At 40.9% G+C, this 16,645-nt stretch overlaps 1 protein-coding gene across 1 annotated transcript in view; it reads right to left on the bottom strand.

Annotated features, from left to right (window-relative positions):
• Window positions 1–4,347: 4,347 nt before the first annotated feature.
• cdh22 (cadherin 22) overlaps window positions 4,348–16,645 on the bottom strand; it is an 81,149-nt gene continuing 68,851 nt past the window's right edge. The window contains exons 10-12 of the mRNA XM_030091565.1: window positions 14,329–14,478; window positions 13,918–14,019; window positions 4,348–6,274 (exon numbers count right to left, since the gene is read on the bottom strand). Coding sequence (XP_029947425.1) covers window positions 5,727–6,274; window positions 13,918–14,019; window positions 14,329–14,478 — 800 coding nt within the window. The 3' untranslated portion in view covers window positions 4,348–5,726. The remainder of the gene's footprint in view (window positions 6,275–13,917; window positions 14,020–14,328; window positions 14,479–16,645) is intronic.

The raw sequence follows: 16,645 nt of genomic DNA, 5'->3' as shown, positions 1-16,645 counted from the left end.
ACTTTTAAACTACTGGTTAAACAGGTTGATAGTAGCAGTAATAAGTTGATGGGCTCAGTGTTTTCACTTGTTTATTTTGCCTCGATGGAAAACAGGCAGTTAAAAGGTGTTCCCTCAGCCCACAGACCAAAAAGAGAGCAAATGAAACACAGACCTTAAATACTTTACAGTGAAACAACTAAATCAGCTGACTGCCACTAGAATCTCATTCAAACTGCAGCTACAGAACCCGCTGGCACCATCGCTTTCAGACAGTTTCACTTGCATGAAGAAGAAAAGAGCAACTCAAAATAGAAGGAAATGGACTCACCTCTTCAACTCTCCTCACATCCATGTTGATTTGATCCAAATTGTCAACACCTGGTTGAGCGCAGGGCATTCATGTGCACCTGTGTACCGCACCAATCTTAATGAGAACCTTCTTTTTTGTTTTACATTGTTGTGGTGAGGGTGCACAGTGATGTATGGATGGTTCTGGATTGGGGCATTTTTCTCATCCTGTGTGCCGGTTCTCTCACACTCCAAAACAGAAACATGTGTTTGATGTTCACTGATCACTCTGAAATTACTCTTCAGTGAATGTGAGTATGAGTTTATCAGCTGTTTGCTCAGTGATGGACTGGCGATCTGTCCATGGTGCCCCCCCCACTTATTCGCTCACAGCCAGCTGGGGACCAAACCCTACTGCAACCCTGAATTGGATAAAGTGGTTTAGAAGAGAGATGGTCAGAAGATTGCATTGGGAAGCGGCAATGTTCAGTTATCTGGGAGAACACCTATAGGGCTTAACACCTGGGGCCAGGCCATCTTGAAAAGGAAGTGTCCTCCTTGATACTATGAAGCTTGGAGTTTTGTGGTGAGAAGCAAAGTGACAAGAAACACACTAATGATGCTCTCCTGGGCCAATAAGATGTGTTGATCCATCACATTACAAGAGAAACAAATCAGCTTTCTATTAAAAAAAAAAAACAGAATACAAGAGAAACTTGCAGTTTTTTTTTTTTTTTGTATCTCTTCATGATATCAGAAACAAACTGGTTGTCAAAATTGTGAAATAATTTTAACAATGCAGTTCCATGTGGACTACCAATCAATTTATAACGAACTTAAAAATGCCAAAAGCCAAAGCTCTACATATTTCACTGAACACTTTAAAGCCTGGTTAGTATTGGCCGCAGGCTGTAGTGTGCACATTTTATGCCACTATGAGCCGTTCGCTGACCTCTGATTCTGCAGCAGGGCCTGTTGGCTGATCCAATATTTTGAATTAAACGAGGGGGTTGACAGGACTTTTTCAATCTGGGCCTGTGTGATTCGCAACGATCTGCCCGAGGAGCTCAGGCAACACTTGAATCAATATCAGCTTAATGCCTTAAACCCTGTTTTTAGATGTATTTTTATTTGAAGGTGGCAATGCTACCTCAAAGTGTAAAAGGGTTTTGCTTTGCTTCTGCTTTTCCTCTGTGGAAACTGGATGTTAAACAGGTCCCTGTTTCCCCCGACAATCCAAAGCAGAGGCTCAGACAATTAGGATTTATTATTAAAAACAACCGTCAAAACTACATTTTCAAAATTGACAAATTTAAGTGAGAATTTATGTTTTATTTTCATGATTGTGAAACAAAACCAAAACTTCCACCTGGGAATGAAAAATATCACTTTTTAAAACCATGAAATCACCTGTTCAATTTGTGGCTAAGGTAGACATTCACTCATCTTAATGCATGAAGCAGAGCAGGTCCAGAAGAGAGATGGGGAGATGTGTCAGGAGTAGGTGCAAACATTTCTTTAATGATCTTTGATATTTCTGTACTACACTGCACACTGTGCTGCTCTCCTCGGAATCTGAAGCAGCCAGACTTCCTGTTCAAATTATTTGGACATTTTGGATTCAAGGAAGTAAAATGAGGAATGCTGTACAGATGAAAAAAAAAAAAAAAAATGGAGATGTTCAGTGCATGAATGCATAAGTTTACAAAAACCCCTAAAATCATCTTACAATATCTGCAGATAGTTTTTATGTGCACAAATATCCAGAATCCAAAAGAGATTTTAAAAGTTACATTTTTGGAAAAGAAGATACCAAAGCCAGTAAATTGTTGTCAACCAAAAGCGTGTGGGAGTCGTGTAGTGGTGAGCGCTTTTGTCTCGCACCCGCTGCATGCTGGGAAATGTTCCAGCTCTGCTGTCTCCAAAACGTATGCACGTGGTTCTTTGACACTTTTATCCTTTACAAACTCATTCTGAGACACTTCTCTCTTTTATGTTTCAGCTCACGAAGCCGTTTCATTTCATTCAAGGCTGACTTTTAAATGTACGACATAAACAAATGGTAGGATTCTTTCTTTTTTTTTTTTCCTTTTTATTTATAAAAGTACGGGGGCAAATTGAATAATCTTCGCCGGCCCAGGTGGTGCAAACACAACACCAAAAAAAGTCATGGTCATTATCCAAGCTTTGAATACAATGCTCCTCGTTTTGTGAATAAAACACACTCCGTGAAATTCTCCACCTGAGTGCAGTTTCTGTAAAGAGTCAATGACCATCTCACCATAATAGCCTACTCATTTTTTAAATCAGCTTGTCAGAGCGCTGTGTTTGCTATGCAGCGTAAGTCAGGCTTGTTCACACGGCGTATTTTAGCTAAATGGATTTGTTGTTACCCCACTGAAGGAGATCGCTTTGTTTTGAGTGTGTGTGATAGCAAAATAAGTAATGATATTCAGCTATTAGGCTATAAATGATTGATATTTTCTACAGGCCATGTTCATATTTCCCCTCAATGTTTAATCAATTGTCATTACCCAGCTAAGTAGAGAGAGAAGAGAAGAGAAGAGGATATTTGGTGTGTGGACCGCTTTCCCCCAGGAGAACTGTCAATCACCAAAACGTCCATCTGCATAACTAATGATGGGCCTCGCCTTGCCCTTGGAGTTTGGGGGGGGGGGGGGGGGGGGGGGGGGGGTGTTTCTGATTTATGGCAACACAGTCATATGTTCACATGTGAGGGTCATCATTAAGGAGTGACATTTCCTCTGACATTGATGGAAAACAAATGAGAGGCCCATTTGCCGGGAAAGTGCCGGAGCGTCAGAGTGACCGGGGAGCTTTCTCTCTCCCCTCAATGTGTGCTCGCTCTTTCAGGATTAGTCACACGACCTGTGGCCATCCCGTCTACAATGAGCTTTGTTTGACGAAAGGAGTTCGTTTGTATCCAACCTTTATGTGTGACTGTATGACCACGGAGCTCATGCTGACCTACATGTGTGTGCGTCCATCCAGACGGTGACATTTGCCTTGCCGGTGAACAAACGACGTTAGACTAAGAGTTATGATTAACGATGAAGAGTCAAACCACCTCTTGGCGAAAAGAAAAAGAAAAAACATACGACTAATACACTCTTGTAGTATATAGTTTGATACTGTGTGGTAAGGGTACAATGTATAAAAGGCAGTGATGTTAAAAATGAGGCTGTTACTGGATGGAGCCCATCCAAACACACCGTTCCTGAATACGCAGTTTTTATCAGGTGATTTGAAAAGGTAATGAACATATTCAAGATTTCTACCCATACCGCAACACCATTCAGTCAATTTGGGGCAACCAATTGTAGTATCACTTCAAAATATGGTTAAAAAAAAAAAAAAAAAGAAGGAAAGTTGCAGTTGCAATACTTTTGCAATATTTTTTTCCAAATTGCTGCCACTTCAGTTTTGTACCACACAAAAAATCTGTATAAAGTTTTTTTTTTTCTTCAATCCGTGATACATAATTTATGTTTGAAACAGGGTTCAATGTCAGTTCTCGACAGTCAGCGGGAACAGAAGACCTACTACTGACCGACAAAAAGAGACGGGGGAAAAAAGCAAAAGAAATCAGACATTTCTTTGAAACTTGGTTAGGAGAGTGGTGGGATCTGAATCCCAGTCAACGTGCGACTGGACGTTTTTTAGCAGCAGATCACAGAGATGAAAGCGGCTTCATACGCCTCAGCATCCTCTGGCGAATACGACAATTACAGCGGTTTGGCAGAAGGCAGCCAGGAGGGAGACGTGATGCGAGGAGAGCTTTGTTTGGCTGTGGTCTGTCATATGGTCTGTTTGTTTCCGTCTATGACGATTCCCTGCATCTACCCCTGGTGTAAACAAAAGCCCGCTCCGCAATTATTCATAATTCAGGAGACAGCTTCAGCAAACAAGTCGCAAACAATAATTAGTAACACAAATGCTCTATTTACTTTATCTCCTTGATCTCATTTACAGAGCAATTCGCTGAGTAATTTAGTTTATTGCACACAGTGAAATGAAGATTTTTTTTTTTTACCAAAAAAATTAAATATTTATTAGTTTTTATCTCTTTTTTTTTTAAAACTTTTCCATACATTTGCAAGTTAAGGTCAACACGGAACAGGGTATGGGTATCAGGTGGATGTGGAAAGTCCATTCATCACACAACCATCTTGTGTGTCTCTGTTCCCTCCCCAGAGGGAAAAAAAGAAAAGAAAAGAAAAGTTAAATGAAATATCTTGGAATATAAAATAAACTTGAACATATTGTACACATTCACACTCAAATCGAGAATGAAGATTGGCTTCCCGTGGGACAAAGCTCGCCACAAGCCAATTCCACGAAACAGTCCTTTTGTTTAGTCTTAAATCACGGTTGCGGTTTGTGCCTTATTGCCTTAAAAATGGCTGTGGAGAGGATAAGAAAAGAAATCGTTAACACACAATTGTCCTCAGTTTATGACCTTCAAAAAAGAAAAAAGAGAAGAAAAAAAAAAAACCTTTTCAGAAACGACTAAAATACAGCAAAAGTGTGTCAGTCTCAGCTGTTGGTGTTAAACTGGAGGCTTTCCCCTTCGCTTCAGTTCACCTTTGCTTTTTCACAGATCACCCTTACATTGGTTATTTTACAAAACTGTTCATAGAAAATAAATACAAATATTTTCCAAAATGTAATTTTTATATGAGTCATTTGTCACCTCTGCGCCGGTATTGTGTGTGTCGTCCTCTAACGCTGTTGTCCTTTCACGCTTATTTTCTTCTCGTCTCTCGGTCCTTTCATAACGTCCTCCTCCCCTCGCGTTTCCCGTTCCACTTCAGCAGAGTTCACTGTCGCAGTTACCATAGCGATCGTGGCAATAAATAAATAAATAAATACATAAAACAAATAAATACATAAATATTTCCTCCTTAAATAAATACATGTTGGTCAGACGGCCGTGGCATGGTTAAACCCCACCTACTGGTAATCAGCTGAACTCTGGAATCGGTCTGAAGGTCCCTGTTTGAGAGAGAAACTAATTCTTCCTTCACACGTGTTTAAATGGCAGTTTTGGACAGCTCTCATTTTCTCCTTTTGTCTCGAAACACCACAAGAGCTTTCAAGTCTGAGAACACCCCCCAAAAAGCAAACAGAGATGTGTAGAAAAAAAAAAAAAAAGAGAAGAAGAAGAAGAAAAAAAGAAAACGCAAAACTCCTCAAAGTTGTCTCCAAAGAGTTCAAAGTCTGAAACTGGGAGTTTTCCTAAAGAGATGAAGGGGTGGTACTCGGTCTCTAATGAGTACACAGTGCTGGCTCTGATGGTCTCAGATCAGCGCCGGTGGGTAAAAAGAGGAGTGAGGAGGAAGAGGACCAGGGAGGTTTTGTTTTTTTTTTCCTAAATTCTTTTTTTTTTTTTTTTTTTTTTTTTTTTTGACCGTCTCTGCATAGGAGAAGCTGTGCTAGGACCCTTCCTCCTCAGGATTTCCCGGAGCGTAATAACCTGCCAGTTGCCTGAAGCGAGGCCCCCAGTCGCTGAGGTAGGAGAAATCCTGCTCCGAGGTGGTGGACAGCGTGTGGATGGAGCTCAGCGAGAGCGCGGGCGAGCTGGTGCCTTCAAAGGCGTATGTCTGGAAGGAGTCATACGGCGGCACCGACAGGTCGGCGTCGGCCTGCTCTACCTTCTTTCTGATGTAGCCTTTGAAAAGGGAGAAGTCTGTCGCCGCTGCCGCCGCCGCCGCCACCGCAGCGGCCCCCTCCGAGCCTCCGCCCACCCGGTTGGCTTGTATCCACTGCGGCAGCGAGCGGATGTCCGGCCCGGAGTCGCAGCTCTTGGCCTCCGGGAAGTCGTAAAGGTTCCTCAGGGCGCTCATGTCATACGCCTGAGTGTCCTGCTCCCCTCCGCCTTCGTCGTTGTACTTGATGACGTTATCCCTCATGTCCTCCTCGTCCTCCGCCATCCGCTGGCCCTTCCTGTGGCGTTTCAGGGTGAGGATCAGCAACACGAGGACTGCAGAGAGAAAGAGATCACAGCTATAAATCAGCAGTAGTGGTCCAGTGTTTACAATCACAGAGTTACACAGAAAAACCTTGATAATCAGAAGGGGCGGCACAGTTTTTACATTAAGCGGGATGAATACAAATCTGTCAGATTAACATTAATGAAATGATGCAATAAGAGTCATGACACATAAAAAAAGACAAGCTACCAATTAAAAGTTGCTTTGAACCGTCATTACAGCGAGTGCTTTGGAATCTGTGGCTTTAACACGGATTAGGATTTGTCAGGATTAGCTTGAAAACACTGGATGCAAAAGTGAAATTTCCCTTTTCACTTAATAAGGAGTAAAGAGCAGACAAAAACTCAGATTTATGGCATTCAGCACAAAGGAAAACAGATGCTCTCAAGAAAATAATTGCAATAAATGTACACGTCAAATATGCGTTGTGCATGATGAATCTGCTCCTACCTCCTGTGGGAAAGTTTAGAAGTACATTAAAAGAAACTTGGATTTCACCTCTGGAGGCAATGCAGGGGAGGGTAATATATTATCAAGTTTTACATTTCAAATGCATGAGCATTGATTTTTCACAATCATGGTTGCCGCGCTGAGAAATATGATTCAAAAGACTTAATGGAAGCCAATCTGTATATCAATAATCATCCAAGTCAAATCAAGTAACACTTGAAAAGTGAAAAGTAGGCTAGCCAGGGAAAAGAGAGCAAAACGCCTTGGAAAATTAAATCCAGATTAAAAAACAATAAAATAATTGGGATTGATAATGCTATAGACTAATGAGACAAGAGGACAACAAAGGCTGTATGGGCAGATCAGTCGATAAGGCTTCAATTTCACCTCAGTTATTTTAATAACTGCCCACGTTTGCAAATAGACGAGTCTCCCTTCGCTCAGACACCCGGGGGCGAACTTCACCGCCCCTCCACAGGGCTGCATCCTTCCCTCTGAAACTTTCAACTCATTCTCTTCTGATTCACCAAAACGTCAAATGTCATTTCCATGGATGATAAGCACACACTAAAGTGAGTTTTTTATGAATTATGTGCACTGGGGAGAGTAAAAAAAAAATACACTTTGAATAATGAGATGAAGAGCAAAAGGCTTTATCATTAAATCATGAATTAGTGTTCAGGGATTGACGCAACAAACCTGATAAAACTGATCAACACTCAAGTTTTTTTTTTCTCCCAAGATTATCATCAGCTGCTACATGGAAGTCTATTTAAACACTGTTAGTTCAATAAATGTGCACAAATTTGATTCTTCGATTGCGTCGTGATGAGCAGCATGATATATTCTGCTGGAGGGTTATTTTCTGAGCCCTGCAGGCTTCTGTCCTCATGCGACGTGTTTCCAGCTAATCGCCCTTTGATGTAAGTGACACACAATTGAGATTTATCTCACAGAAAAGAAAAAAAAGAAAAATGGCATAATTGGCTGAATAGTGAGCAGCCACTGCACCACAACACGATCACTCAGGTGAGATCAGGTCAGAGGAGGAAGTCATTGAAAACTCATTTCCAGTTCAACTGAAGAGGACTGCGGGAAGCAACAGGAGGCAAGAGAAAGGCTAATAAACAAGTATGCAAAATATACGATTATCATTCAACACTGAGCTTGTTATTCTTATGATATCAGAGGTATTATTTCTGACTATGTGCTATAATAATCGTACATGCCGTTTGTCCGTTCTTGAGCTTACCATTCTATCAATCTATTTTCACTTGTTGATCCTGTGCCATGGTACTTCTTAGGTGTGAAAACTTGTATCTGTGCTATTCATTATTTAAAGCTGTTCAGACTGTGAATCGGGCCAAGATAAAGTTTAGAATTTCAACAGCAAACTCCAACCCACCCTTCCTTCATGATAGCCATTATGGCACCCTTTCCTCATCCATCCGTCCATCTCTCATAACACTTAATCCTGTGCAGAGTCACTGGAGCCAAACCCAGCTTCCAGCTGTGAATCACATTCACATCTATGGACAATTTAGGGTCACCAGTTAACTTTACATGTATGTTTTTTGACCATGGAAAGAAACTGGAAATATACACAGGTGGTACTTTTCAAGTTCCATTAACTATCTTTGAATGAAGGTATCAGCTAAAGGGTTTGATAACACTGATGTGAGATCACACTAACCTTGGGACAAAAAAACCTCTTGAAAAAAAAAATACATGTAAAAAAAAAAAAGTGAAACTATGACAATGAAAATAAATGTTTTGTCATTATTTTATATTAACAGCAAAGCACATCTTCACAGTCTGCAAAATGAGCACTTTCCTTACATTTGATGTTCTATTGTCCACAGAAAAGTGGTTTTGACTTGTTGAGAGCTGCTTTAGCAATCACAAATTTTAATTTTCAATTCTATTCACCCATTCAAACACCACTGACAAAGACAAGAGGCCCAGTTTATTCACTGAGAGCAAATTGGGGTTCAGAGTCTTGCTCAAGGACACTTTATTAAATCATGACAAAGGACAAATTGGTTGTTGATTGGTTGATGATGGAAACACAATGTTCAGAGATTCAACAATTAACCTTGTGCTTTCCAGCTCATTATCTCATACAGGAAGTACGTTTATGAGTGATGATCTAACATACTGGTGATTTTTGGTACGAAGCATTTGTAGATAACACACATCTACATAGTATTGTGTGTACTCATACATAGTAAATTGTTTTCAAGGCAAATTGTCAAAGCAGACTTATCAGTGAAAAATGCTGAAGATTTCCCATCTTGATTCCACTAATCAGACTGAGGAGCAGCAGCACCCTCACGTTGTCCTGAGTCAGGCTGTGGCTGGAGGCTCACAGCCGAGTTGATGAACAGTGGTTACCGCAGTCACTGTGCTGCACAAACTTCTAAGAGCAGAATATTGCTCGGTCAAAAAACTTCTTCCTGAGTCGGACACTCTTCCTGCTGTCATTGTTTGTGTGTAGGCCATGTTGTGGAGGTTGAACCTGCTCAAGCAAGCAACCGCTGTCAGAACCCAAGACAAGTTTTTCTTTTTTTTTTTTTTCAATACAAGTCTGTAACCTGACTTCTTCCTGAGTGCTGCACCTCCCGACTACAGTGTGACTTCTCTAAAACTGTTTAGAGCCTCATTTTTTTCAGAACTATAGTGAGGAAAAGCACAAATATAGGGTACTTTAAAGATACAATGCTAACATGTATAATTAATTATAACTATAACAGCTACTGGAAATGAACAGTAATAATCTTGTGATCTTCTTCTATCTTCTTTGGAGACCCACACAATGATGCCATGGAAGGCTTTCAATCCCCTTAGAAACTTCTGATTGAAAAAAAAATAATACATCAAGCAGATTTCACTTAAATAATGGTTTTCCACTGCTTGAGTTGCCTCCTAATGTGTTTTACATTTGGAGAAACAATTCCATATATTTATCTTGAGTAGATAGGACTGATGCAGACGTCTTACAAAAAACAAAATCAGACAGACATTCAGAAAGCTGCTATCTTCCCAAAAACCAGGAAAACTGACAGCTTCAGTCTAGTTCTCAGGTCTCTGCACAGGTTATGTTATGTGGGAACCATCCAAACCCGGTTCAGACCTGTTTTCTGTTCCTAGAATCAGAAGCAAACCAACAGAAGCCAGTTACTGTTTTTATGGGCCAAATATTTGGAACAACCTCGCAGAGAGCTCCAACTCTGAGCTCTTTAATAACAAACAAATAAAAGAAAAAGCATATTGTTGCAGCCTTTCAGTGACTCACTCTCTCATTTTATATTGCAATGTATCTGTAACTTGTATTGAAATTAGTTTTTTTATTCATTTGAATAGCGTTTTTTTTTTTTATATATTTATGCATTTCAAACAATGCCTTCATGTTTTTTCTCCTTGTATAAGTTTCCATTTCTTGTTGTTCTATAATATTTGCTCTTGTTTGTTGACGCAAAGCACTCTGAAAGGCCTTGTTGCAATGTGAAATTGAAAGTTGAGTTGCCTTGTGATCTTCAGCTGCACCGAAGGTTGAGACCCACTGACCTGGTATAATACCTGAATCTGTATCATATCAATTATGTGTTCGGCTGAAATCTGAACAAATCAAACTGAAGGGGAAAGATTTTGGATTCCTAAACAAACAGATAACGTCCACTCCTGCTCCAACGCTACATTTGGGCATTTCAAAATCTGAATAAGTCAAAAGTTCATCAGCATGTTAAAAACATTCTTCATTTCTTGCTTTCCTGCAGCCACACATGGCTTACGTTACTCCAAGTAGACGACCCTTTCTTGGTTATAGCCGACACAATGAGCAACTGCTCCAAAGGGAGCCAGTGAGGGGACATTTAGATAGATCATTAACGAGTAGGAACCATGCATCTTCTGGAACCGATAGCCTCTTCGCTAAAACAAATGCCTACAAGCCCACAGACATAAAAAGACCATCAATTACAATGGAGCCTGCGCTGTCTGGGATGGCAGACACTGTTTGATTTGCTGAAGCCACCAGAATTCGCGTCCATAGTGAAAATGAGGTATGGCCTCAGTGTTTCACAGTGAAGACCAGTGTTAGGACATTATGGGCCGTATACAAGACATTCACAGATGTTCAACCTCAGACATTAGCATGCATGGATCCACTGACAAATGTCTGCCGTCAAAGTGACCTTGTGAGTGGGTGTTCCTATAAAGCACTGTATGCGACCTTTTCTTTCTTTGTGGCAAATTCTAAGAGAATACATTTAGTGCCTTACGTTTATGCGATCCATGCAAATGACCTGTTGCTTTTCCTGGCGACCGCCATCATTTGAAAACGAGATAGCTAAAAATAACTTTGCTGACTGAAAACAGCATGTCAGCTCCAAGCCTAACGAGCTGTGCCACTCCACTGAAAAAAAAAGCTCTGCACATCTTCGATTTGGATTTCACGCAGCATCTCCGACTGGCATTGTACAGTTCTTCTCTCATATTGTTTGTTGGGCTCCACTGGGGAAGCGGTGTCTGTAACTATTGTGCTAATTCTTCTCCTCCATGAATGGGGCGAATGAATTGCCACGGGGGTTTGAAGGAAAAGTCATGGTTTTGTGGCAAAGTGTGGCACACACCGTCATGCATACTAAGCAGGCCCTGAGACAATTACACTAAATTCCCACTAATTAGAGGAAGGTAGAAAACTTAATGCTATGAGCTGCCTCGTGTATGCAGATCAGGGGCTTCTTCAGTAAATTGTGCTAAGGAGAGCGTGTGCCATTATGTGACGTTCGGAAGCAAAGACGATCAGATAACCTCCCCTCTGACAAACCCTTCCTCGCTGATAACACTTCAGGAATGCAGATGCTTCAATTGTGAGCCATTAAAAATCTATTTAACTTGGAGATTAGCATGCCTTCAGAGAGGCTAATACAACAATGTGTAAAGAATTTACTTTTGCTGGAAGCATATGTACCTGTATATAGCCGGCTCCTATACATACAAAGCTGTTCCCCGTGTGTACAGATGTTGCGATAAGCGTTCCTGACAAGACGGTTAATTTACCCTTGGGCGGCGCTGGTTGCCCCCACGCGGGAGTTCATCACAAGCAGATGGGAGGTAATTGGAATGGATGCATGCAGATGCTGCAGAATGGATTCATCACATCAGGCCTATAAATGAACTGATGGAGGGACTGTTTGTTTGTTAGGTAATTAGGCAGAAATTTGTTTTCATTTTTCTCATCATCCAACAATTGATGTAATAGAGGTGGTCCATCCTCGGGAGAGAGAGAGAGCGGCCAGTTAGGTAGTCATTCTCTGTGTGGTTGTGTGTGTGTGTGTGTGTGTGTGTGTGTGTGTGTGTGTGTGTGTGTGTGTGTGTGTGTGTGCGCACGCACGTGAGAAAGGGAGCAAAAGAGACAGAGAGATATTGCACACACAGTAATGTCACAAAGATTGCATTGCAGTTTGGAGGTGTGGAGTGATCAGACTAAGCGAGTCGATGTGTGTAACACGCAGGGGCAATCTGAGTGTGTGCATATGTGGTATATTAAGTACCACTGGGTAGCGGGGGAAAGGGTCAGGCATTGCGCAGGGGCGATGATAAGATTGCTGTCAGAATCCTCACCCCTGTGTTGTTATTCACACCAAATGATAGTTGTGAAAACACTGTTCATCTCCCTGCTCCCCCTGCAGCCCGCAGACTTCGCCATCCTCATGATGACTAGCAGAAGGTGGGTGCCCCGACTTGGCCTGTCCTCCACTGCCTTGATGAGGCATGTTGAGTTCATTTCCTACCAATCACTCAATCACAGTGGCATGTCCGTAGCCCACAATATTCACTGAAACCAGAGAAAATCAAGCTTGGGATCATTTTCTTTTTCCACAGCCTCAAGAAAAAAAAAAAAAATGCATAATGTAGAATTTCTTTCACTAAAGCTACCATGAAAAATTTTCTTTATCTGCTGTAATTCTATTTCTCCTGCGCAGGGTCTGGCTTTCTTTTGATATAAAGGCTAAAGAATTGTTTTCAACTCAAAGGCTTTTGAAGGGATGCCATCAAGCTAAGAACACAGAAACCACGATATACAACAAACACTGTGTTTTTATAGCCATCAGGGGTTGCCTTAGATTTGTAAATAACATTTTTTTTTTTCAAGCTTTTAAAACTGTGATGAATAAATGATGCTTTGCTTTTGAAGTTCACTGCAGTGGATGGCATGGTTAATGGAGACAGAGTTTTAACAGCTCTCATTAGAAAAGCTTTTAAAGAAAAAAAAAAAAGATAGCGATGTTGGTCACAGTTAACGCGGCACAGTGTCACATCATCCATCATTCACTGCCTGCACAATGTAAAATGTGCAAAGGCGCGAGCCGGGGAGACAAAACACTGTGACAGCATTGTCGTTTCTCGCTGTCACCGAGGAGTGGGATGCTGAGATGTACAGGGAGAGGAGAACGAGAAGCTAACTCATAAAATTTTCAAATGTGACAATACCAAACATTAGTCTCTGAGAGGGTAAGCGTGTGCATGCATGTGTATGTTTGTGAGTGCATGTGTCTGTGTGGAAAAAAGCCCAAGAATGTCTGGAAAGCCTTGCCTATTTAAAGCCCGCTGTTCCGCGGGGATGTGAGTGCTGAGGTAGCTCTTTTGCCTGTTTGCTTCATCCGACCCACCTCCATTTCACTTCTATTCATTCCATCTTTGTCTGTTTCATGGATGCAAGTGACTTGATATAATTTATTAAGCCAGGCATCACCTGAGCTCCTGTTCCTTCTCCTCATAAAAACCAGAGGAGCAGAAACAACATTTCCGACCAGAGCTTGACAGACAGATGAAAAATTTATTCCGTTTTAATGTCATTTGTCTTCGTTTTTCTGCCGCCACATGTGCAGTTTCAACCCTGAAATATGGATAACTTCTCAAAGCGGTCAATCCATTAAGAGACAACTAGCTTGGCTGCATGGTATTTTATGAGTAGAAGACATGGAGTAGTGTGTTGGGGTCTTACCTTTTTACCAGTGCATTCCCATTTCTCGGTGGTCCTGACGGAGTGGCTCAACTTAGTAATGACCCCAGAAAAGTAACACTAATGAACAGTGCTTATCTATCCATCATACATCCATCCATTTACCCCTTGTACAGCCCTTCATACATAAATACATGAGTGCATCCAGCTGCTTACCTATGAGGATGAGCATGCAGACCAGCAGTGCTATAAGCGCCCCGGGGCTGAGAGCCGCGCTCATGGCATAGGCTGTAGCGTTGCACGACTGGATCTCTCCGTCTGTGTTATCGAAAGAAAAAAAATATGATTACTGCACAGATTCAGAACAGCGTCTCGATTGAGTCAGTTCACCTTGCAAAGTCTCATCAAGAACTAAAAACAATGTGTTACATAGAAGTGCTTCCGTCTTATTTTTATATTTGTGACCTTGAATCTTTGGGGCTTTTTTATTTGTTTTAGATAAATATATCCTGAGATGATCTGTTTGCTGACCAAAAGAATGTAATGTAGATGACCTTTCAGTACTGCTGCCTCTAATACGGGAGGTGACAGTGACGATAATGTTAGTAATGGCGCAGCAGCTCTCACCTGTGTCGCAGCCACACACACGGATGGTCAGGGTCCCCGTGGAGCTGAGGGAGGGAGGCCCGCTGTCAACCACGAGAATGGGCAGGAGGTACACGTTCTGCTCGTGGCGGTTAAAGCCTGACCGCTGGGTCCGGATGCCGGCTGTGTTGTCTGGGTGGGCGGTGTGCGGTGGTTGGGGGTTGGGGTCAGAGAGACAAGGTAAAGCAGAGAATTACACATGGCTGACTTTGTTTCTCCAAAACAATAAATTATCCTCAAGTCTGGCTTGAAACAACTCCATGAAAAGACAGGCAGAATGTACTTCTATAATTTTATTTTTGCTTTTTTTGAGAACATATATATATATATATATATATATATATATATATATATATATATATATATATATATATATATATATAAATGGCAATGAAAGATGGTCACGTTTTCATTCCAATAAAAATAACTTCCTCAAGAAGTGTTAAAGCGTAACAGACTAAGAATCACCACTGTTATACATAGCAAGTGAAATAGAAATGTTTTCTGCGTTGTGCAGTTCAAGGACTCCAAACTTAGACTGACAGGGTCGTCAGGTTTCCCGTGAGGTTAAATGATATCACACTAAAAAGAAAAATCCTTTCAACATTTATGCTTTTCTTTTTCTAAAGCAAAGAATAGCGAGAGAGAGAGGATGAGTCTGAGAGCCACTGTTGGAAATTAAACTTCGCCGGTATATCTGCAACCTCTGCCAGAGACACGGATAAATGCAAAGCAGAATCCAGGACGAGACTTTGACAAATAGAGTCAGAGTGGCTTCGTGGGTAGAGTTACACGGAGGATGGCGAGTAATCCATCTCCCTGAACATATATCACTGTTATCCATGTCACTTAACAGTCCCCCTGGCACATGTAGAACAATTTTCATATTACTGTTTATGTTACACCCCTCAGTTTGTCCTTTTGACTTTAACACGGCATTGTTTTCTGTGCTTCTTTGCTTCAGAAAAAAAAAAAAGGAGAAGAAAATCTGTCCTGCCGTCTTCATGCCGTCACATGTAATGTGGTTTTCAGTCAAATTGAGGAACAGCGGTGGCCTTGAGGTTAAAGCAGTGAACTTGTAACTGGAGGGTCGGGATTTGAACCCCAGCGATGGTTAACATCAGGAGGGACATGCAGCGGAAAATCTGCTCCAAGTCAAACATGCGGATCAGCTGTGGCGACCCTGGAAGGGAGCAGTCAGAATGAATGAAACCGTAAACTTTTCTTCTTCTTTTAGAAGAATTTAACGTAATGAAAGAGCAGATCTATTGCTGCTGTTTTTATTTATTGACTCACAGTTTTTCAACTACATTTTTCAAGTAATTTTTTGAAGAATCACAAATTAAAATGAATTTGATCAGTAGTGCGTGGTCATCTCACATAAATCTCAATGATTCGCCACAATAATTAGGAAATTAGCAAAGGCGGTTTTGTTCGTTTTTGATTATTGCCTGTCCACATTGTCAGCATTAATGCCACCACTTAATGTGCAAATCTTTTCTAGAAAATTCATCAGAATAGTTTTAAATAATTAAATATTTTCTTTTAATATTTTAGGTAAATACATATCACAACCTAAATGTGAATGATGTCAAGTGGTCTTAACAAACAAGTGCACTATAAAACTGATAAATAGGAACAGTGATAGCATTTTATGAGCAGTGTGTTATTTGCCCAGATTATGTCTTTGTGAAGATTCCTGTGAAAACAGAGGAACATTATGTGAAGAGGTACAGACCTGTTGTGTTAATAAAAAAGGCATGTGACTCAAGTGGAGGCACATATCCTAATGATTTATATATTAAATAAGTCTGAACATATAAGGTATGCTGTCATTTTCATGTAACAAGTTGAATTTTAGGTCTAAACTACAGTCTGAATTTAGATTTTCTTAATTTAGAGTTATGACACAAACAATAAACAAACAAACAAAACAAAGCGGCCGATGAAGGTAAACACAGGTCACGGAGTCCTTACGCTGCTCTGCAGATTCTTAATTTACATCATTGTGTTAAAAAGGAAAGTCAGAGTTTGAGGGGGTGGTGCAGTCTTGAAAATTTCTAGAGAATAAAAACATATTCCAGCAATTCTGATGCCCTATACAGTGTGCTTTTATTGAGCAATAACTAACTCTAAATAAGTATGGCATGAAATCAAGTAACTGGAAAAGCAGGGCTCTTGAAAACACTTGACATGTGCAGGAGATACAGGGGAAGGCGCTGGTTCACCACCTGAGGCCCATCACTCCACATACCTGTATTTATTATGTAAAATAAAAATAAAATTCTTCCTTTTAAAT

This window comes from Salarias fasciatus, chromosome 5, assembly GCF_902148845.1.
Source record: "Salarias fasciatus chromosome 5, fSalaFa1.1, whole genome shotgun sequence".
NCBI lineage: Eukaryota > Metazoa > Chordata > Actinopteri > Blenniiformes > Blenniidae > Salarias > Salarias fasciatus.
The sequence above is the reverse complement of the archived record's forward strand: the minus strand, read 5'-3'. Positions and strand labels throughout refer to the sequence as shown.